Below are 22,785 nucleotides of genomic sequence, written 5' to 3' on the forward strand. Positions count from 1 at the left end.
AGGTTAAAAGAGGGCATTTTAAAATCATTTGTGATACGTTAAGGACATTTTTAACCCTTTTCTCATTTAGTTATGGAGTATAATTTTCTCTTTTATCTCATTGCATATACTTATGAAATGGTGTTCAATTGTCGCCCAATTGTATGGGCCTTAAGCCCATTTATAGGTTTTATTGAGCATCTGCCACATCCAGCCCAGGTGTCAATAACAAGTTTGTTGAGTCACGTGCTTTCACACGTATAAAACAAACCAAATTCCCTAATATCCGCACCACGTGCACGATAGCAATATACGTTTCAAAATTCTTACCTATACCCACCTCTTCGGTGCAATTTAGCAACCCACGCACCCCCACACACCCCATAGTACTCACCACGTTCATATCTGTTTCTTTTTTACTTTTTTTTTTCTCTCATTTTGTGAACGGCCTTTCGCCATAAAACTCTCTACCCCTTTTTTTCTCTGTAAACATTTTAGGGTTAGGGTTTTAAAACACACCGCTATTTTTACTCTTTTCATTTGAAGAATTGGGTTTTGGGTTTTAGGCTTTGTTCAATTTGTGAATTTTCTGGTTTTTTTTTTTTGGGTGTGTTGACCTATCAATGCCTCAGAATCAACATATCAAATTGTGTGGACAAGTGAGAGGTTTTGGTTTCTTTACGTTTAGGAATCCTTCGAAAGTTTGTTCCTTTGTGCTATTTGTAGAGCGTGCATAGCTGCTTTAATTAGTTCTAAGCTTCTATGGCGCCCAGTCGAAGAAAAGGTACAAGTAAAGCGGCGGCGGCTGCAGCAGCTTGCCGTCAGTGGAAAGTTGGTGATCTTGTGCTTGCTAAGGTTAAAGGGTTTCCAGCTTGGCCTGCAACGGTATGTGGGTGCTTTTCTGTTTCTCTATTTTTTATCCTTAGTTTTGGTATTTGTGGGTTTTTATTGTTTTTATGTGGTCAGTTCTTTCTTTTATAATTATTGGAGTTGTGGATCTGATGTTTTTGCGGGAAAAATCACCTTTTTAGAGTAGATTAGGGCCTTATGGTTCTTGAAAATGCTAAAAGACTGTAGTTTAGACTGTAAAAAATGTGACCCTTTTGTCCACAGAGTGTCCAATCTCGGAACAACTGATTTCTTGTTATTCAAAAGAGTGTTAGAGATGAGACGAACTAGGAAGAGATTGGGGTTTGCATGAGCACTAACGTCTTACCCCTGAATTATTGTTTAGGTATTGTTTATAATGTATGTAGCTAGTTTACTTGATTTTGGAATCTGAACTACATAAGACATTAAGTGTAGCTAATTACTCTTGCTATATTAACATTAGTTATCTAACAAAAAGGAAGTAGTAGAACTGTCAGGGCACTCCTAAGTTGTTGATTTGGAGACTACACTTTGGGTTGACTGCAGAACTTGAAGGGTACTACTGAGAATATCTGCTTTGTAGCTGGTTAGATTATAGGGTATATGGAGAGGTTTTTCTGAAGTTTCTGTATCTGGCTGTTTGATCATTTTATCAGGGTGATTTTCTGTGAACTAGATGTTGAATAGCCCATAATCTTGGTTCTACTTTCTTGTTGAACTCTGATTCTTCACTTTTCTGTCAGAATTGTTACTTTGGGAAGTGACTATGATATTAATTTGTATGTCACACTATAATCTCTTTGGCAAGATTTTTTCTTTTGGGATCAGTAAAAGGTATTCATTAGCAAGATTTTGTGTATATATATATTTTTGTTAAGTTGTGTGGAGAGGTTTTCTTGAAAATAATATGTAAGTGAGATCGTTCCGCATTAAATGTATTTGCAGAATTATCCCATTGTGCCCAGTTCTAGTAGGGCAACAGGGATAGATATTACATTTTTTTATTTCATTTTGTGTCCTAGTTGGACTGGAGACAGTTAAAGAATGTAAAAGAATTTTGAAACAAAAAAAAAGAATGTAAAAGGATTTTGAATCTGTGTAGTCTTAAATATGCTATGCCATTCATTTAAGGGAGTGTCACTAAGGGTAAAGTGGGAGTCTTAGAATAAAGAACTTGCCAAATTCAGAAAGGTGGCATTTTTATGAAATCAAGCACATAAATAGGAACTGCACGAGTATTTTTTTTGTTCCTCTGTTTTTTCTTTTTTCTGCAATTTGAATGAAAGATTAGTGATCCATGAGCAGAAAAAGGAGCAAGAAACAGGTAGCTAGTTTGCCAGTTTTTTTTTTGTTTCAACTTACACTCAAAAAAACAAGTTATTGTCTCATCTGATACTAATATCTAAACCTCTAATTAATCTAACAATCCAAAATATCAAGTCTTTTAAATCAAAGTGAGTTTCTATGGCAAATTAGTTAGATTGGCATTTGACTTCCATAGGATTTAGACAGTTTCACTAAATTGAACTTTTAGCTATTATAGAATATCTTGCCCTTTGGATCTCAGGAGTGATTATAGCAACATGAAGTTCCTTTGATATGAACATATACTTAACTTAAAAACTATCCATCTTATCTCAGGAGTGATTATAGCAACATAAAGTTCCTTTGGATATGAACATATACGTAACTTTAAATCTATCTGTCTTGTCTCTATGATGCATTGCCTTATGCACACGAGAAAATCTTGCAAAATGACATCGGGCATGATGTAATAAAATCAATGGAGCAAGGAACTTAGACTTGAAGACTTCCTAATCTGACCATTTGTCACTCCTACATCTTGTTGTAGTCACTTACGGCTGCTTTTGACTACGTTCTGATTCCTCCCACTTTGTGTTTTGAATTGGAGTGTTATCTGTATAAAGTTTGCAGCTAATTTGCTAGTGTGTCTAATATGCTTGATTGCCGGTCAGTTTGATACTTGATAATAACACCAACAACATACCCAGTTTGATACTTGTGTAGCATAATTTGGAAATTCTTTCATTTTTTGATCTCAAATTATGTCTTAACGTATTTCCACTTGCATGGGTTTTTCTTTACCCTTGTATTTCCACTTGCATGAGTATGAATATGTTTTTGTTGATGGAGCTATGTTGATTCCTTGTACCATCTTCCTTTCTCCTTATACCTCTTGTTTGTTTCCCTCTCTATATACTCTTGTATTGTACTATGATTGCTTCACATGCTCCCGTCTTCTTCTACGTTTTCCCTTACCACTGTCTTCTTCATTGGGCTGCTTATTCTGCCAATGCTGCCTATTTGTACCAGTTTAATTTAAACACACTAGCTTGAAGGTCTACTTGAATAAAACCTGTGTTATCTAGCTTTAACTTTCTCTGGAGCTTGGCATTATGATGTGGTGGTGTGCCAAATCTGGTTTAAGGAGGACGGATTCATTGATTGCCAAGGAGAGATGTCTTAGAAAACCCCATCACGAGTTTGGTGCAGTACAGGTGAGAAGTTTCACCTAGCTTTATCACGGTTTAGTGTGGGCACAGAGGCTATGGTGTGTGCTCATTGTCTATGAGATCTATATTGGAGATGCTAAAAAATAAATGTAAGTGGGAAGTTTATTTCTAATTGTCAGGTAAAACAGTCTAATGAACTTGTTCGTTAAAAATATAATAATTGATCTGTTACAACTACTAGTAGGAAATTAGAAATTCAACATATGAAAGTTGGTCATAGAGCTTGAATTCGAAAGTTAAAAACTGCATATTTGCACTTGAATTAGAAATTTAAGTTGACAATAGCATACATTTCTTTTAATCCTATTTTTTCCCATTTATTTGTTGATATAATTGTCATTTGTTCTTATAGTTGTGTTTTCTTGTGCTGCCTACTTATATATACATTTGTTTTTTCCCTTATTCACACACTTTTTCACTGAAGCCTGTACATCAATTATTAGTATAGCTAGAAAAGTTTGTACTAATTGTTAACTAGGCAGTGTAAATATACTAAGAGGGTGTTAGATTGGCTTAAAAGTTGGTCAAACCTACTTTTAAGTCAGTTTTTGACTTCTGGAAGTGTGTGGCAAATATAAAAAATAACTTAAAATAAGTCAAAATGACTTAAAATAAGTTAGGAAGTGTTTGGCAAGGTAAAAAATGACTTAAAATAATTCAAAAACCAAAAGTAGGTCTCCCCCTACTTTTTATTTTTTTGACTTGAAAGTTTTTTCAGTTTGACTTTTTATTTTTGACTTAAAAGCTATTTTTTTAAGTCAATCCAAACAGGCTCTAAGTGTTACCATTCATGATAGAAAATTAGAAATTCAGTATAGGGAAGCTAGTCGCGCAACTTGAATTTTAATCTCAAAACTGCTTATTTGCATTTGAATCAGGACTTCAAATTCACTTTTTAATCCAAATTTTGCTGAATCAGCTGGTTCTTATGAGATTAGTGGACCTAAAATGGATGTCTAGGGGATGTAGCCAAAAAAGACACAAGATAGTTGCTCTCGGTTACATGCTATTCGACTTAAATATATGTCCTTATATTGCATTGGTGCAAATCTAAGTACCTTCTATAATTGTTTTTACATTCAGTGATGTGGCTAATGAAGAATTCAGTTGGTTTAGTGCAAACAAAGATTTCTGTTTAGGTTTGAGAGGTTAAGGAGTTGAATTTTGTTTGGTTTAGTGCAAAAGCGGGCAATCTTGTATGGTGCAATAGTTGTCCAAATCTGTCTCAATGGCCACCCATTATGATTCTGCTCCAATGAACTAGATGCAATCATAAACGTGTAGCAGTTATTGTCTGAAATGATTACTTTGTTCTGTGGAATCCAGAATAACCTGCCAGACCCCTCTCCTTGATCACTGAAATTGCCAAGTAGCTGAATGAGTTGAATTGCCCTTTCCAATTCCCAATCATTACAGTTCCTCCTGTATCTTTTTTGTCATAAGAAAATCTAACATTTCGCTCTTTCCCTAATGACCCAACATACGGCTGCTGCAGGAATAGAATTCCACATGGTAAGACGAGATTTTCCTATGCCGCTCCTTTGCTAAGCATGTAGAAAACCCATAGTTGAACTTGAACATGACATACACCATTTTTTGATTTTTAGAAAATTGAAAACCATATTCAAAACCATGGATGCAATTTTGTAATGAAGGAAAAGATGGCTAACACCTTCTGCTTCTTCCTTGCAAATAATGCATCTATTGCAAAGTTGAATGCCTCTCCTTTGTAGGTTATCCTAAGTCAGACATTTGTCATTAGCCAGGATCCAAATGAAACACTTCACCGTTAGAGGAGCTTTACTTTTCCAAAGAGTTGTCGAGGGCCAAACACTAGAAGAGGGAGATCTAGAGAGAAAAGATTAGCAACTCTTAACAGAGAAGACAGCTCTGAAATGCCATTAACATATGAAGCGATCCGGTCTCTGTAAGAAAGGAGGTATATTGTACAACATCTGAAGCATTGGTAATACACTTTTATTTCCCAATCGTTTAGGTTTATACGGATGCACCAATCTTGAGCTTGCCTGAGATCTGCAAGGGAAGTTACCCGTTGAGTGGTACTACGGAAAAGAGCAGGAAATAAATTCTTCAGTGGGGACTTTCGAATCCAAGTGTCTTGCTAAAATCAAATCCTTCCATTTCCTACTTGCAGGGATATGTGCTCCCCAAAAAAGTCCCATAGGCCTATGTTTTTCGAAATGCTAATACCAACAGGAGAGGGTGAGGCTTTAGAAATCCAGTGACTTAGCAATCCATTTTTTTTAACACTGATGCCCTTTATCCAAAGTGCATTATCTTCTTCATTGAACCTCCACAACCATTTTTGCATTTGAATAAACATAATCTGAATTAGTTTTCAAGCCTGGTTGGCATAATTTTTGCTTAATGTGTGTTCCGTAACTCTTGGTCCACTAAGTTATTTGAATTTATGTAGTTGAAATATAGCAGGTATCATGGAGGTGCGTGTTGCAAGTTTGTCTGAATGCTACCATTATTGCAAATAAATAATTGTTTTCTATTTGTTGTTATCTTTTACTAGTATTACATATAATCTTCTTCATTTATGCCTTCTCCACTAAACAGTGCTTTTTAAATTTTAGTTTATAGATCTTGTTTGTACGACAAAATTACTATGTCAGAGAACATTGTTAGACTACTTTTAGAGGTTACTCAGATGTACGTGGTTAGTTTTCTAAAATAGTATCTGGGTTGTGTACATAGTCATCTTGAGAAAGAAAGTGCGTCCTGTGAAAACAGAAGATTTATCACCTTGCAACTAGTTTGTAAACAGTGGTTTTTTAATTTCAGTTGGTAGATTTTGTTTGTACGACAACACAACTATGTCATAGAACATTGTTTGACTACTTTTAAAGGTTACTCAGATGTACATGGTTAACTTTCTAAAATAGTGTGTGGGTTGTGTGCAGTCATCTTGAGAAAGAAAGTGTGTTCTGTCACAAAAATAAGATATATCTCGTGACAGCTAGTTTCCCATATTTGTTTGTTCTATTCTCTGAAAATGAAGTTCTGATCTTAAATTTACACACGAAGTACTGCTATCCATGAACTTAAAAGTATCTAATATTATTTACCTTCTTAGGAAAAAGTATTAAGTATTAATAAGAGGTTTTTTTTATGCAATAGTTTTTGGTCGTGTGTTTTTAACAATTATGCTTGTACGGACACTTCTACCTAGTGTACATCATCATAATATCTCAAGAGAAAAGGAAAACTACTTTGCTGCCACAATGTTTTTTTTTATAACAGTGGTGTCTGGGCAGCTTGCACACATTTAGATTCCATCCGTACCAACTACCTTTGACCAATACTGGTGTCCGGTAAATCTGTGCATGAAGGGTTAGGTGGATAGGAAGAATCACCGACTGTTTTTATTTTGTTCTGTTGGGATTTGAACCTATATTTTAAGGTTTGCACCCAATTGGTTGACCACCAGGCCACACAATTAGTGTTACCAGCATAACCTCACAAGTCTCATACTGAGCTATCTAGTGAGGGACAGTGTATTTATGGAAATGTTTGTTTAGTTATTAGCCTTTTTTTATTTAAAAAAATTGTTCTGAAATCTTGCAACTTAAACTCTTAGAAACATTTCAAAGGCAGATGACTAGATAATCAAGAGGTTACCTTAGATACTACAGGCAGCATCTGTTGATGTTTACCTTCAACCAATAACTGAGACTTTCTTCTAATTTAAGCAGAATCAGTATCCTATAGGGTACAATAGCACTGATTAAGCTCAATTTATGAGTTTTTTTATAATTCCATTAATCATATGCAACCAATAATTGTGTCTATACATTTTTTTTGACATTGCAAATGGACTAGTTCATTTTCTTAATAAGTTCACGGTTTTGAACCCTGCCATAGACAAATTAATTGTGTTTAAGTTGAGAGAAGGGTAAAGGATTGGGCCCATTATATATTGAGTTTCGGACCGTGTGCCACTGTCCTTGGGGATTTTTCGGTTTTATTGAAGTTCTATTTAATGAGTTATTACCCTTATGACTTGTCGTAAAATATGTTTTTATATTAGCTTTCATACCAGATTCATTTATTTTTGTATATTTTCACATGATTGCCAGAAACACCTAGCCGCTTTCTTCGCCTATTTCCTTTACTCATTTGACTAAGTTATTACTTATCCTACAAAATGTTTTTTCATTAGATTCAAATTTATGTATTCTCTTATGATGGCCAGAATCTCCTAGTCTCTTTCTTTGTCTATTTCCTTTACCTCTCATTTGACCAACAGATGAACTCTGCATAGAGAAGCCTAAGCATGATTTTGTTGCTTATGACAGGTGAGTGAGCCAGAGAAGTGGGGTTATTCAAGAGACCGGAAGAAAGTGTTAGTTTACTTTTTTGGGACCCAACAAATGTGAGTACTTTATTTATTGATCGTGACTTGTTATATTTTTTCTTTTAAACCTTGGTAACTTCTGTGTGGTTGAACCTCTTTCAGTATCTGCAAACTTGATTGAATTAAGTTATCTCCTTGCTTAGATTTCTTAGATGTACTCAATGTAACTTTAGTAAGATTATGATCATCAATAGATGCTTTCAATTTCGAAGTACACTTTATAATTAAGAATTATCACCGTAAGATTAAGAGAGCCAATATTTTGGTGGTGGCCAGCATGCCCTTAATGCTGAAGAATACAACCTTACCAGTTTCAAAAAAAAAAGAGAGCCAATATTTTGAGGATGTATACCGAATGTCAGGAATTCAAGGTTGTTACAGAGTATCTTGTAGGTGCTCCTTTAGTAAGTTGATAAGTTCATTGACTGATTCATTGTATATTGGGAGTTCATGTGTTGCACCTTTAGTAAGTTCATTGACCCATTTTTTTTATCTTGGGAGCTTCATATGTTAGGAGTTGATAGTTTTAACTATCCAAATAGTCCTAAGTCAATTTTTGGTCAAGGAGGTACAACAATGCTGAGGTTTTTCGCCACATCTAATTGCTACCCCATATTTTAAAAATCGTATGGAAGTACAACAACACCAATAACATACCCAGTATAATCCCACAAGTGGGATCTGGAGAGGGTAGTGTGTATGCAGACCCTATCGCTACCTAGTCTACCTAGTGGAGTAGAGAGGCTATTTCCGATATACCCTTGGCTCAAGTAATCGGACTCTTCAATAATGATGCTGCACAAGTGTCGAATTCTTCAAAAATACACCAGTTCTGTAGAATCTGACACGCACCCGTCAACCTTTTTGAAGAGTCCGAGCAACATAGGTTTTAAAAGGAAAACAATGAGAGTTTAATCATATGAAAGTAATTTCTTAATATTCCCTTGCTGTTAGAGTGGTGTAGCCTACTAATTCTGCTGTCTTCTTACTTGGCGTGTATGGCATCTTTTATTTCTATTCTCCTATTCCATTACTTTGATATTTTTGCTATTTTTTTTTTTCTGAATTCAGAGCCTTCTGCAATCCTGTGGATGTTGAAGCATTTACTGAGGATAAGAAACAGTCTCTTTTTGTTAAACGTCGTGGAAAAGGTGCTGATTTTATTCGTGCTGTGCATGAGATTATTGATTGCTTTGAGAAGTTGAAAACGGAGCAACTAGTCAATGGTAGTTCTACCGATGAAGTTACTGTTAGGAGTGACAATGTGGTTGTTGAAATGACCAGAACACATTTGGAGGGTGAAGCTCTCAACACGCTTGAATCTTCATCAAAAGTGAACCATGGAGATGAAAGTGAACCAGACTTTGAAAACGAGGCTGGTGCAGTTGCTGCAAAAGACGTCTCCCATGATGGGGAAATGCTGTCAGTTGATCCTACTGGTGTGGAGGTTATGGATGGGCCAGCTACAAAGACTTATTCTACCCGAAGGAAAATTGTAGGCGGAAGGTCAAGAAATGGTGCTGTGGAGAGAAGGGTTCCATCTGCACGCAGGTTGAGAAGTTCATTGAGAGCCGATCCTGAAGTACTTCAAAATCGTTTGTTTCCCTCTGGCCTTCTTAGCATGAATGCCGGATATGGTGCCAATACTGTAAGGGATAGATCTGCCAGAAGGAATAAAATGGATGGTAAACTATCAGATGGTTTAGATAGGAACAATATGGAACAATCTGATTTTGTTTCTAATGGCAGCACAGAAGAGAGTGATTCCGAAATTGCTACTGTTGACTCTTGCAGTGTTAGCTTAAATGAAGGAAGCAGTGTGGAATCTGGTTGTAAACCTGTGTATAAGTGTGCTGTGCAAGGTGATTCGGAGGTTGAGTTGAGCCATAGGCTCGAGTTCCAAAGTAGTGCGGTAATACTCAAGAAGAAACGGAAGCCAAATAGAAAGAGGCTGCACATTGATTTATCTGAGTCCTCTGCTGGTTTAGACAAAGATGCAGCTCCGGAGGTACTGACTGCTAGAACTACAGATGTTTTGCCAGATGACCCTGTAAAATCTGATGAAAAAAATTCCAAGGAATTGAAGGAAGATGGTGATGAGCACTTACCACTGGTCAAGAGAGCCAGGGTGCGTATGGGTAGATCAGCACCTGAAGGGGAGGTGCTAGATAATGAGGTTCTGAATGATGCAAAATCACCAGGAGCTTCTGACAAGTCTTTGGAACAGGTACCTGAGGGAGATGGATCTTGCCTTCAGAACTCTACTTGTATTAAAAGTGATGCATACGACTCATCTCCATCAAAGAAATGTTCTTCCAAAAGACCATCTTTTTGGGAAATCCGTAAACAGTTTGGTGGTTCGCTGGATGGTGAATCTGCTTTACCTCCATCCAAACGGCTTCATCGTGCCTTGGAGGCTATGTCAGCTTATGCTGCAGATGATGATAAACAAGATGTGGATGGGCTTTGTAAAATGAAGACATCTATCAATGGGTATTGCTCAAGTTCCAAGGAGGTTTGCTCTGAACTGTCTGGAGGTATTAAAGTTGAGAACAACTCTGATGTGGATAGAATGAGAAGCCCAGCTAATGCTGTGCAGGAAGATGCTACTATTGTGGCCAGTGCTAAAGCGTTAGTAGCTCGGGAAGGCTTGGAACATTTATCAGAAGTGCCAGCTCTTACTACACCTTTAGCTTGTGATGATAGCTCGGCAAAGGTGTCCTCTGAAGATAAATGTGATGTTTCAGATGCTGTTATTCAGACTCCTCAAAAAGTGGAGTCTTCAAATGACTGCCCTTCTAGCACTTTTGTTGCACACTCTGCTAATGCCGAGTCTGATGATGGTGAGTTGCAGGGTACCTTCAAATGTAAATGTCCCTTACCAGAGCCAGTCATGACATCTGATGAAAATTGTGAAAATGAAGCTGCAGAGTCCGCAAAACATTTTGAAGATCCAATTTCTGAAGTTTCTGGGAAATCTGCTGATTGTGGATCTAATGATGAGGTAATTATGAGTTCACCAGAAAAAAATGGTATTATGAGGTTGGGTAGTGCAGAGGCTGAATGTGGTAAAAATAACAACTTGTGCCAGGTGTCATTAGATGTGAGCATTCAAGACAATGACGAGTAAGTTATTTTCGTTTTTACCTGTCACAACGTTTTAGTCTCCATCTTATTTGCTCTGGTCCCTCAGCTGTTGTACCTGATGTATTGATACTTCACTGTATGCCTTATCTTAGGTCACTTAAGATGAAAGAAGCTGGATCAGCATCAAAGAATATAAGTGTGACTTCATCTTCAAGCCCTGAAAAAGTTGTGGATGTGTCACTCAAGGAGTTGCACGTGTCTGGTTTGAGCTCTGTATCTGATGATCAGTGTGGCGATAAAGCTGTCTCAACCACCCTTTCATCATCCTCTCATGACTCCTTTGTTAGGACATCTACACCAAATACTTTAACTTGCAACATGTCTACTGTAGATAGTAGCATGCATGTAAGTATTGGGAGCTCTAGTCCCTTGCCGCATCAGCTACATAACAAACAAAGGACCAGTGGGAAACTGAGCAGCAGAGGAGAAGCTAATGTTGCTTTGGGTTCCTTTGAGGCCACTCTTGGCATACTGACAAGGACAAAAGAAAGTATCGGGCGAGCCACACGTGTTGCGTTAGACTGTGCTAAATTCGGTGTTGCTTCCAAGGTATAGTTACATGCTTGTTGTCACAATAATTTTCTTTTTAATAGTTTATTATAGTGTGTGTTAACTTATCTGCTGAATCTTCTTGATTTGTTTTCCTCCTTCCCTGTTACTACTTTCTACTGCGAATAGCCGTTTGTGTAGCTCAGATGAATAATATGAGTCTTTTCCTTGAACCCTCTTCTGCTTTCTGAAGCTTGGTTAGGATTTGTTGTTTTCTCCCTGCTCTTTGGGCAGTTTACAAGTTGTCAGCTTGTTTTTGGTGTCTATTTTGGCTTCCTGCGTGATTCATTAGGTCAGGGGGATAAGGTGTCTGATGACAAAGGAAGTTTGTTGCTTGGTTGTTTATCTTCTGCTGGAGAGAGCTTTATTCTATTGAAATTTCTAAGCTCTAATCCTGTCTATTTTTCATTTTAGTTATGAGCTTTCAGGTCACCTCAGGTTGCTGAACAAGTAATTTGTTTCTATTTGTCCTGAAGGGACTTGTGAAGTGTGTGTTAATTCCCAAGAGGGAGGAAACATGATGTTTATGCAGTTGAAGATAATTTTGTGGTATATATTTGGGAACCCATTTGTGTTCTTTTGTTGGCTGAAGTTTGATTAATATAGAGATGTCTTAAGGTGATTCAAGAGTAATAAATGATATATTGTATGGATGGAATTAGAGAAATGGAATTAATGGGTTTCAAATCTGTCTCCATTGAGAAAAATAAACAGAGTACAGATACAATAAGGTGAGGTTAATCTGGGACCTGGTTGACATTTGTATCCTGCGTTCCCCTACAAATATTGAACTAATTCGCCTTCCTAGATGCACATTTGTATTGGTTTCCTAGTTTGGAATTTGAAGTTTTGAGTTTTGAGTTTCTAGTGACAAGGACTGGGAATTTTGAAATTTGTATCTTTTATTTCCCATTATGCATGTTAGTCCTGTTTCCTGATGTTGAATGATGAACTCAGGTTGTGGAGATCATTGCTCAAAAGTTGGAAATCGAGTCGAGCTTACGTAGAAGGGTGGATCTTTTTTTTCTTGTTGATTCTATTGCACAGTTTTCTAAAGGACTGAAAGGTAACTTGTATGAGTATCTTCTACTTTCTGGCATTGCACTTGTATGCTTCTTTTGTATCTTCCTGATACGATGTTATTCCCTGGTTGTATTTGTAATTATAGGTCACATTGGCGGCATATATCCTTCTGCAATTCAGGGAGTATTGCCTCGTCTCATATCAGCTGCTGCTCCTCCTGGCAGTAGTTCTCAGGAAAATCGAAGGCAATGTTTGAAAGTAAGTGAAACATTTCCTTTTTCTGTTCCTTCCATTGCATTTCAAATTTAATGTTGGATCAAACCCTACATCTCATATTCTTTCTTGTTTCTTGATAGGTTTTGAGGGTTTGGCAGGAAAGAAAGATTATTCCCGAGTCAGCTATTCGACCCTACATACGAGAGCTTGAATCCTTTTGTGGTTCATCATTAGGTCGTGGATTCTCTCGACGTCCCATGAGGACAGAAAGACCTTTTGATGATCCAATTAGAGAAATGGAGGGCATGCTGGTTGATGAATATGGAAGGTAACTTATATAGTACCCTTATAGATTATAGATGATATTGTTAAAGGTGAAAATAAACTTTATGATTCGACTCTTTCCCTTGACATGTCTTGATTGTGAGTCTTGTTGTACTTGTTCAGCAATTCAAGTTTTCAACTTCCTGGGTTTCGTATGCCTGCAATGCTCAAGGATGAAGAAGTAAGTGATGATTCTGATGGCGAGAGTTTTGAGGCTGTCACTCCAGAACACCCTGCTGGAAAGCCCAATGGAGAAGAGGCTATCCTGGCTATTGAGAAGCACAAACATATCCTGGAAGATGTTGATGGTGAACTTGAAATGGAAGATGTGTCTCCCGTGTGTGAAGGTGAAATTGCTTCCATCAGTCACATCGTTGGAACAGATTCTGCTCAGATTTCACGTCCCGATGATGGGAACAGTTTTGGAGCCTCCTTCCATCCCCCACTTCCAAAGGATGGTCCCCCTTCATCTCCTCCTTTGCCATCATCTCCCCCTCCACCACCTCTGCCCTCAGTTATGCCAGCGCCATCTTCTTTTCCACCTCCATCTTCTATATTGAATCTCGCCCCCAGTAGTGTTCAGTCAAAGTGTTCAATGGGTTCCCAGGTACAGTTGTTTTTCTTCTTTCCTGGGCTATGTACAATTTTTTTCTTGTGAATTTGTATTGGTAAGATCAACTATTGCTTTGGTAGAATTATTTTAACATGTGCAATCTGAATGTTCATGTTTTGCAGAATATCAAAGACAACTTGCAGGAAACCATTTTTCAGCAGTGTACAGTTGCACAAGTCCATCTGGCAGTCTCAGATGCTATTCATTGTCAGCCCTCTGACAGCAGAGAGATTCATGCTGAGGGACCATTGAAGCTGCTAGATTCTTCTAGTTCACGTCCTTCCAGTACTGGAGCTGTGTCTCATCCACCATTCGGCTTGTCTAATGTAGTGCACCCACCTGATGGGCCTTCTGGCAAGGGCTTCCATTTGCGGCCACCTCACCCCGCTCCTTCAAATCAGTTCTCTTATGTTCAAGCTGATCAGCGGAGGGATATATCAACCCCTTATTCCAATGTACTCCATATGCAGAATGCAGATAATAGAAGTTTTCCCAGAGATCGTAATGGAATTAAGTCAGCACGGCGTGAAATCGGAGAGAGCTGGGTGGCACCATCCCATTATTCTGGTAAGGCATTTGCCATTCTGCAATGCCTGGGTATTTCAACCATCTATATTTCCTTTGGTTTCACTGTTGCTCGTCTCTTTCAGGTCCATGCTTTCCAGATGGTTCCAGAGGTCACTATGCTGGTGGATCATATCCTGTTCCACATGAACCACCTTTACCAAGCCACAAGTGGGGTTACCCTCCCCGGGGTATGAATAGGAGGGAAATCTTTACTCACAGACCACCACCTGAACACCCAATTCCAGTGACATCTAGAGGTGAGTTCTTTTATCCATCTGGAAACCACATGTACTGTTACTCTATTTCCAATGTACTTTTGTTTCTGAAGTACCCTTCATGTTTTAAGTGCTCTACTTTATTCAACAAGATTTAATTTTTGTTGAACCGGTAATTGGTATATGGGGGCTTGTGAATGTGATGCATAACTTGCAGACTGCATCAAATTTCTCTTAGAAGCTTTGGCAAAACTTAAACGGAAGTTTTAATAATCTATCCACTGTCCACTGATGTGCAATTGTAGATTGCAGGCCTTGGTTTTACACCTTTTGATGTACTTCCTTTATTACTCTTGCTGTTTGGTTTAAACCTTTGCTGTTAAATTGCCAAACAAAATCGTTTACATTATAGCCTACTGAAATTGTAGATAGGATGAAGTTGATGGTGGAAAACAAAACATTTAAGCATTTAAGTGGCCAGAAATATCATTTGACCTTTCAATGTGAAATTGAACAATAAACAAGTGAAGATTCCAAGTAATAAAGATAGAAGTGTGAGTGGGGTGTCAGCTTATTACTTTTGTGGGTTGCCGTGCTCTTTCTATTTTTAAAAAAAATACTATTAATGCAATAAAGGGCAAGGTATTTTTTCCTAAGGATTTTTTACACAATACTTAGAATGGTGGCTTCTGCTGTGCAGGTCCTGGCTTTTGGAGACCAAGATAAGATGATGACCCAAGAGTGGAAGCTACAGCTGCTGGTACTGCTACTTTGTTAAAAAATGAACAGTTCAGGCAGTGGTTAAATTTCCTTTCATTGTTCTTATACCTGACCTATTTTTGCAGGTAGTGCGGCTTGTTTATACTAATCTGAGCGTAATTTGTGGGCAGAGGTGCACTGAAGGAGAGAACAGCGACGCAGTTCATGGTTGTATATATGTATCTTAGCGTTCCTTTGCAATTGTAGAGTGGGGGATAATCCATCATCTAGAGAGCTCTGTAGCATATTCCTAGGCAGCTGAGTTTTGTATATTTAATTTATATTGTTTTTTTTTTCCTTTAGTTATTCTGTTTATCTTCTCTCCTCTCCTAGTTAATATAAGAGGTCTGTCAACGACAATAGTTAGGGCATTTCAGGTTATTACTCATCATGTGCACTCATTGTTATAGAAGTCTCACATGATCCCTGTACATTCTGGAGGAACTCACCTCATTCAGTGTAATCAGAATTGTGAAGCTGAAATCATAAGGTGATAAATTAAAATTGTGTTTGCTCTTGGTAGCAAAATATACTATGCGCGATAGACCCGATACTTGTTTGAGGCTGATGTGTGTTATTGTTACAAGTAGTTGTAGCCTGTTAATACGCTGAGCTGCGTTGACATGCTAGAACGATGTCAAATCAGTGCCAGTGTCTATTTCATTGGGATGCTACTGTTCCCCTGATCCGTTCTTCCTGCTTCACCGAAAAATACTTGTCTTTTAGCAGCTTGCTCGGTTCAAGTGTATCCACCTACATTGGAGGAACAAAAATGTGGCATAACAAAGATGGATACTTATAGTTAGTGTTAAAGTATCCACAACCTCGATTTGATGCAGGTTGAATGTGTTGTGATGCTCTTGAACAACCTTTCTGAAAATATCTTGTTAAGCAATATTTTGGAATATTTTCCATGAAGTTTGGAAAGCACATTACATTATTTAGCATGACAGACTGGTAACGTTGAGAAAGAGATACCCTTAGTTGGAAGCCTTTAGCCCAGACGTATTATTGAAAGCTATATATATATATAGTTGTTTTTGTGTTCTATTTCTTGTATTTCTATTACGTTGTGTTTGGTTTATTAGAAACAATCTTTCTACCTCCGAGATAGAGGTAAGCGTAGTGAAATTATATTGAGTATGTTATTGTTATTTTGTTTGCGGAGAAACCAGGAAGCCGGTCATAATTTATTTTTAAAATATGAAGTAGACTACAGAAATAAATAGTCCAAAAGTTTTGAACACTTTACGGTTCTTGATTGACTTTAATTATCGTTGGTAACACGTTAAAAAGAGACAAAAAGTCTTACTTCAGAAAAATACTTTATTGTTATGACTCTCAATTTTTTCCTTCTTTCGGAGCATATTTCTTTTTGGTTTTCTCACCAGGTATCTGGTATTCATATTTGAGTTGCATTAAATCTAGATTCATACCAGAAAGTCCCACATTGAAGGTAAAGTGCTCCTTAACAAAGACTACTCAATACTCAGGGAGCGAGATTTCCGATTAAGAATGAACAATTACTTATTACTCCACCACAATCTTTATTGGTCCTTCTTTTGGAGTATTTAAAACCATACTGGTGGTAGTAATTCTTTAGTAATTTTTTTATGTTAAAACTTAACCTAATTTAACTTTTAAAAAAAAGTTGGAATAAGAAAAAAAACATATCACATAAATTGTTTTTTTTTGTTGTGTCGCACACAATTGTAGTGACTTCTTATTTTTATGTCATAAGTTAGTACACCAAAAGTTTGTGAACTAACACCTTATTCTGGTTGTATTGTATTTGTTAATTTAAATATAATATTTGTTTTGATTATTATTTAAATTTTATTGTATTATATTGTTTAAATTTATCATTAGATACCAATAAAAAATTCACTTGTATAATGACAAATTTGATGTGATTGTGTTGTTATTTTAATATTTTATTATTTAGGTTAACTTTTCATAATAATTCTATCCGATACTCTTACCATTTCTTATATGAATATATGACATTATGTAAAGTCGGTTAACGAAAGCAGAAGAATTGGGACCACACGCCTTAGAGATTGGTAAAGCATAAATTGGTAAAGTGACAGCAGGGGAAAAATTATGTGGCAAATGAAGGTCCCAACTGCATTCACATTTAAGAAATTCAGATAACCAAAAGCTGTTATCGAATCCCTCTCCCTTTGTCTTCTTAAACCCAATTCTGGGCTAGACTTTTATATTGGTCTTGCCAGAAAAATGGGGGCTTCTAAATCAGTTCCACAGAAATCAATCCATGAATTTACTGTAAAGGTGATTCCTTTACAACCCCTTATGCACATGCTTCCTTTTTCTTTGTTGATGGCTGTTTATTTGTTATCTAATTCTTGTTTTATTTCAATTCTTGTTTCCAGGACAGCAAAGGGAAAAATGTAGACCTAAGCATCTATAAGGGAAAAGTGCTTCTTGTTGTTAATGTTGCCTCCAAATGGTTCTTCTCTCTTCAATTCTTGATTTTTTGTTCTTTTTCAATTCAAGAATCCAACTTTAGCTATATTTTTACTGGTTTTTTATTGTTCCTTTTTCATGTCAATTTAAGAATCCAACTTTAAGCTATATTTCTACTGGTTTTCTGTTTTTTGTCATGTCAATTAAGAATCCAAAACTTTAAGCATTTTGTTAGGGTTTTTGACATGAATTTCTTACCATATTTTAAATTTTATTTTTTTGGTTAAAAGAAAGTCAAAATATTACTATAAATGCTTTAACTTTTCCTGAAAGAAAAATATAATTTTTTTTCATTTTTGGTTATTCTTTCCTTGGATGAAACATTTGAAATTCTATAAATGGAAGACCCTTCTTCTCGTATCATCCACAATGTAATCTTTAAAGAGTTTTGTTTAGGGGAGATTTCTCTCAACAGTTTTAATCTTTTTCTTTTATATTAGTTTTCATACATAGGTCAATTGGTCAAACCATATAATAATATTATGTTTTTAGTATAACTTTTTGTCATCTAATTTATCACCATCTTGATTTGCAATTGTAAGCTTTTGCATGACGCCCTAATCACTTACGAACCCAACATATTTATTATTTTTCTGTTCTTTGATTCCTTGTGCATTTGGTGATAATTTTTTATGTTGGCTGAAACAGTGGGTTCACAAGCACAAATTATACCCAATTGACTCAACTCTACAACGAATACAAGGATAAAGGTGGGTGCTATGTTAAGTATCTTGTAAGTACTCTTTTCCCCCCCGACCCCACTTGTGGGATTTCATTGGGTATGTTGTACTCTTTCAATGTTTTATTTCTCTGAAAGTTTGTTCATTCTTGATAGAAGTTTATTGGTGCCTCTAAAGAGACCCTTATACATATATATTTTTGAATTGAGTTATCAGGTTTTGAAGTCTTGGCCTTTCCCTGCAACCAATTTTTGAAGCAAGAACCTGGTACAAGTGAGCAAGCTCAAGAATTTGCTTGCACAAGATTTAGCGCAGAATATCCCATTTTCCAAAAGGTATGGCAATAGAATGATAGCAAGCATCATTTGAATATCAACGGTCATTTCACTCTATTGTCATGACTTACATTGTTTCTTGTTACACTTTTATAATCCTCCTATAGGTACCTTGGCTTACACAAGTCATAAGCATATGTTTAGGATCTTTGAATCCTCGCTATCTATTTCACTTAACTTCAATCCCAAGCTAGTTAGGATATGCAATATCAATCCTCACCATTTATTCCACTTAAATTTTGATATGCTTAATTCCAATATTTAATAATTTAGATTTTTTTTAACGCTAGAAGTGCACTCCTACCTATGTGTATATCTTGGACAAGATTAAAAAGGCTTGTTGAAAATGTTGGACATAATGTAAACAAACAACATGGGTAAATCATAATCCCAACTAGGTGCTATCGTCTACATAGAATCTTTTTCTAACATTGTATTCTATTTTTTGGCTAAGTCTACATAGATTTCAAAATTTCATAGATCTTTCGAGATAACTTCTTTCGACGCGATTTTGGTCCATCTCCTCTCTCTTAACACTTCCAATTATCTTGGTTTCACACCTAAGGACCAGTTTATCTGGAAGTCTACGTAGGACATGGCAAAACTATCTCAAACAACCTTTTAATTATGCAAAATCATACAAGTGATTAAGTTAGCTCCAATACTCTCAAACAACCTTTTCTTATTTTATCCTCTTACATGTGTAAAGTTGTGCCTTTGACACGTGTCTTTTCTAGATTTATCTAATCTTGTATTGTCATACATCTACGACACTAATCTTGTGGATACGCTAGACCTTAAAGGCCTAACATTCACTCCGGTGATACATTGTTGTTTGCCACCGTTCAATAGAACTTGTCTTTCACTTTAATAGGTATCCTTCTATCACATACTACTCTAGTAACACTTCTCTATTTCACCGTCCTATTTCAATTATGTGTTATATCTTCATCTATCTTACCGTTCTCCTAGGATATCGAGTCTAGATATCTGGATTGTCTACATTTATGCACAACAAACTTGTGTAGTCTCACCTCAACTTCACTTTTCTTATGATGGCTATATTTACAATGCATATATTCTGTCTTCCATTTAATGTTAAAACACTTACTTTTTAGGGTGTTTCTCCGTAGTGCAAACTTCTGGTTAACACCCTCACTAGTTTCGTCAAATGCAAACAGTTTGTACATGATAGAAGGACAAATGAACTAGAAAGTACTGAAGGTAAAGGCATTTGACTGTCTAATGAGAGCTCTAATTCAAATCAAAAGAATGAGTAGAGCTGCAAAATTTGCAAAGTGAAAGAAAAAAAATTGAATGAATTTTGAAAGAGAGAAAAAGGTTCAAAGAAGAAAGATGCTGCTTAGGTTCAGGCAGTTGTGACGATCTCAACCTCACTCACACTGAAATCAGTAGTAAGAATTTTTCGACGACAACAACATACCCAGTGTAATCTCACAAGTAGGGTCTTGGGGAGAGAGGGGGAGGGGGTTTAGGATGTACACAGACCTTACCTACCTTTGTGGGGCAGAGAGGCTGTTTGCGATCAGGGGTAATATGAAAAATAATGTGTGACCTGAGAGGCTAGGACGAAACTGAAATTTTGTTAAGTTGAATTCTGGAAATACAGTTGTAATGGCCAAATGTGCACTTACTTTTTCAAGCTTAAAGTATTATATGTTTCTTTCTCCTTCAGAAAAAACTTGTCCTTGAGGTTTTAAATCTGGAAATTGAGAGCAAAGAAAATGATGTTATTCATCTGGGCTTTTTGGTAATAGATTCACCTACTGAACTAAAACTTGTTTAGTTATGTTCAGTATTGCAATTGCATTGATCAAGGGTGGTCCATTGGGGGTGCAAACTGGTAAGTCAGTTGAAAGGAGTTTGAGTTCTATCCAATCCTCTTTTTCAGCTGTTAGACATGAAACATTTGAGTGAATCTTTAATTATACTAGCAGTTGCAAATTATATGTTGCTGCTTCTGCTTCCAATCTTTGTATGGTTTGGTATCACCCAAAATATTCAGAGACAACGTTAAGTTCTTCCTGATAGGCATTAAGGATTGCCTAGTGGTTTGTAACGTTGTATAAACCTAGTCACTGATTTCAAAACCCCTTCAGCATCTATTTATTAACTTGCATTTTTATCCTGCCTAGTGCTCTTTGTAAATTGTTCTTCTTCACCTTATCCATAAGTTATAGAGGGGTGGTAGGAGGATCTGTTTGAAAGATGTAATGGAATTGAAGATTTCAAGAAGAAAAAGTTTCTTTGTATTTCTTGATGAATACCCATGAGAATGGGTGCTTATACAATGAGTCCTAAAACTAAATAAGGAAAGAAAATATCACATAATCAATTCCTAATCAATTACAAATCAATACAATATTGTTCTACTCCTATATTAAGTTACTAGTTTTTGGACACATGCGTTGCACGTGTATATCAAACTATTTAGTACTCCTTCCGTTTCAAAAAGAGTGACCTAGTTTGACTTGGCACAGAGTTTAAGAAAATAAAGAAAACTTTTGAATCTTGTGGTCCTAAATTAAAGTTATGTCGAATGTATAAAATTGCCCTTTAATCTTGTGGTCTTAAACAAGCCACGTGAAAAGCTGAAAGTAAAATGTTATCACAAAAAGAAATAGGTCATTCTTTTTGAAATAAACTAAAAAGGAAAGGAGGTCATTCTTTTTAAAACGGAGGGAGTACTAGATTGTGCATGATCAAGATTGTTGAAATATAGATTTTGCATAATCAGACAAGATTATTGAAATATTTTTGAGTAACAAAAGACAAATTAATACGGTAAAGGTTTCATGAATGTAATACTTTGTTAGTAACCTGTAAATTGAGCTAAAAAATAAGACTAAATCTGACGAAACAAAAGGCAAAGTAGCTATCTATTATCATTTTAGCACCCATGATCATAACAATCCAAAAGAAAAAAATTAATAAAGGCAACAAAAATAAATTGAAAGTGAATTATATACAAACTTATAATATGTATTATAGATTTACTGTCATATTTTTTTTTTCATCTTATCGGCAAAGTAGCTATCTATTAAAATTTAGAAGCATATAATTCTTTTGAGATGCGTCACGAACTAAATTGAACACGGAAAAACTATGGTAAAACTCATATTGGAAATTTTGTTCTGAAATAATGAGGATGACACAAATTTTGATATAAACTTGAAGAAGTTTGACGCTCCTAAGCAACATCTTTAAAAGCTTTGCCAGTTACATGTCCTGGTAAATGGCAAGTTATAATCGATTTCTTGTACAGTTGTTGCTACACCTGTAATCTACACAATTAAAAGTCGAAGCTAAATACTTTTAAAAAATATACAGTAACATGATGAGGAATCAAATTGCTACATCTATATGATTATTATTTAATTAATTAGATGTTTTATGATAGTTTAATTTAGTGTAGAGGTAAATGGTATTTCAACTTTGCACTTGAACTTCCCACTTTTAATAATATAGGATAGGATAGGATAGGATGATCAGTATCAATCAACACTCGCCTTCAAGTTTGTGCAAAGATGTCGCACATGCCCAACTTGCAAACCAGTGTATAAAAAATCCGTTTGTTGAGGCTTTTGGTTAACACATCAGGTAGTAGCTTTTCCGATGACACATGGACCAACCTCAAGATACCACTCGTAACTTTTTTTTTTGATGATGTGTCGATCAATTTCAACATGCTTTGTTAGGTCATGTTGGACTGGATTTTTGGCTATACTGATTGCAACCTTATTGTCACAATACAAGGAAAGTTCCTTTTTCCATACAATCTCAATTTCTATAACAGCTTTTGTAACCACAAAAGTTCACAAACTCCCTGGGCCATAGCTCTATATTCTGCCTCCGCACTTGATTTAGCAACTACACTTTGCTTTTTGCTTCTCCAAGTAACTAGGTTTCCTCCTATAATTGTACAATAATCGAATGTAGATCTTTTTTCATCTAGAGATCCAGCCCAATCCGCGTCTGTAAAGTCTTCTATTTGGAGGTTACCATGTCTGGAGAAAAGTAGACCTTCCCCTGGAGACGAATTCAGATACCGCAAAATGTGAAAGACAGCTTGTATAGAATCT

At 36.2% G+C, this 22,785-nt stretch overlaps 1 protein-coding gene across 1 annotated transcript in view; it reads left to right on the forward strand.

The window, feature by feature from the left end:
- The first annotated feature begins 396 nt into the window (after window positions 1–396).
- Window positions 397–22,785, forward strand: part of LOC125819115 (protein HUA2-LIKE 2-like) — a 28,115-nt gene continuing 5,726 nt past the window's right edge. The window contains exons 1-18 of the mRNA XM_049498633.1: window positions 397–864; window positions 7,709–7,785; window positions 8,839–10,893; window positions 11,007–11,463; window positions 12,421–12,529; window positions 12,632–12,744; window positions 12,843–13,030; window positions 13,150–13,633; window positions 13,762–14,206; window positions 14,290–14,516; window positions 15,122–15,181; window positions 15,267–15,359; window positions 15,591–15,670; window positions 16,269–16,296; window positions 17,335–17,472; window positions 17,574–17,650; window positions 18,316–18,377; window positions 18,564–18,682. Of these exons, the coding sequence (XP_049354590.1) occupies window positions 742–864; window positions 7,709–7,785; window positions 8,839–10,893; window positions 11,007–11,463; window positions 12,421–12,529; window positions 12,632–12,744; window positions 12,843–13,030; window positions 13,150–13,633; window positions 13,762–14,206; window positions 14,290–14,516; window positions 15,122–15,181; window positions 15,267–15,359; window positions 15,591–15,670; window positions 16,269–16,296; window positions 17,335–17,472; window positions 17,574–17,650; window positions 18,316–18,377; window positions 18,564–18,682 (4,935 nt within the window). The 5' untranslated portion in view covers window positions 397–741. The remainder of the gene's footprint in view (window positions 865–7,708; window positions 7,786–8,838; window positions 10,894–11,006; window positions 11,464–12,420; window positions 12,530–12,631; window positions 12,745–12,842; window positions 13,031–13,149; window positions 13,634–13,761; window positions 14,207–14,289; window positions 14,517–15,121; window positions 15,182–15,266; window positions 15,360–15,590; window positions 15,671–16,268; window positions 16,297–17,334; window positions 17,473–17,573; window positions 17,651–18,315; window positions 18,378–18,563; window positions 18,683–22,785) is intronic.

The sequence above is a fragment of the Solanum verrucosum genome, unplaced genomic scaffold, assembly GCF_900185275.1.
Source record: "Solanum verrucosum unplaced genomic scaffold, falcon-dt-bn FXZP01000267.1, whole genome shotgun sequence".
Classification (NCBI taxonomy): Eukaryota; Viridiplantae; Streptophyta; class Magnoliopsida; order Solanales; family Solanaceae; genus Solanum; species Solanum verrucosum.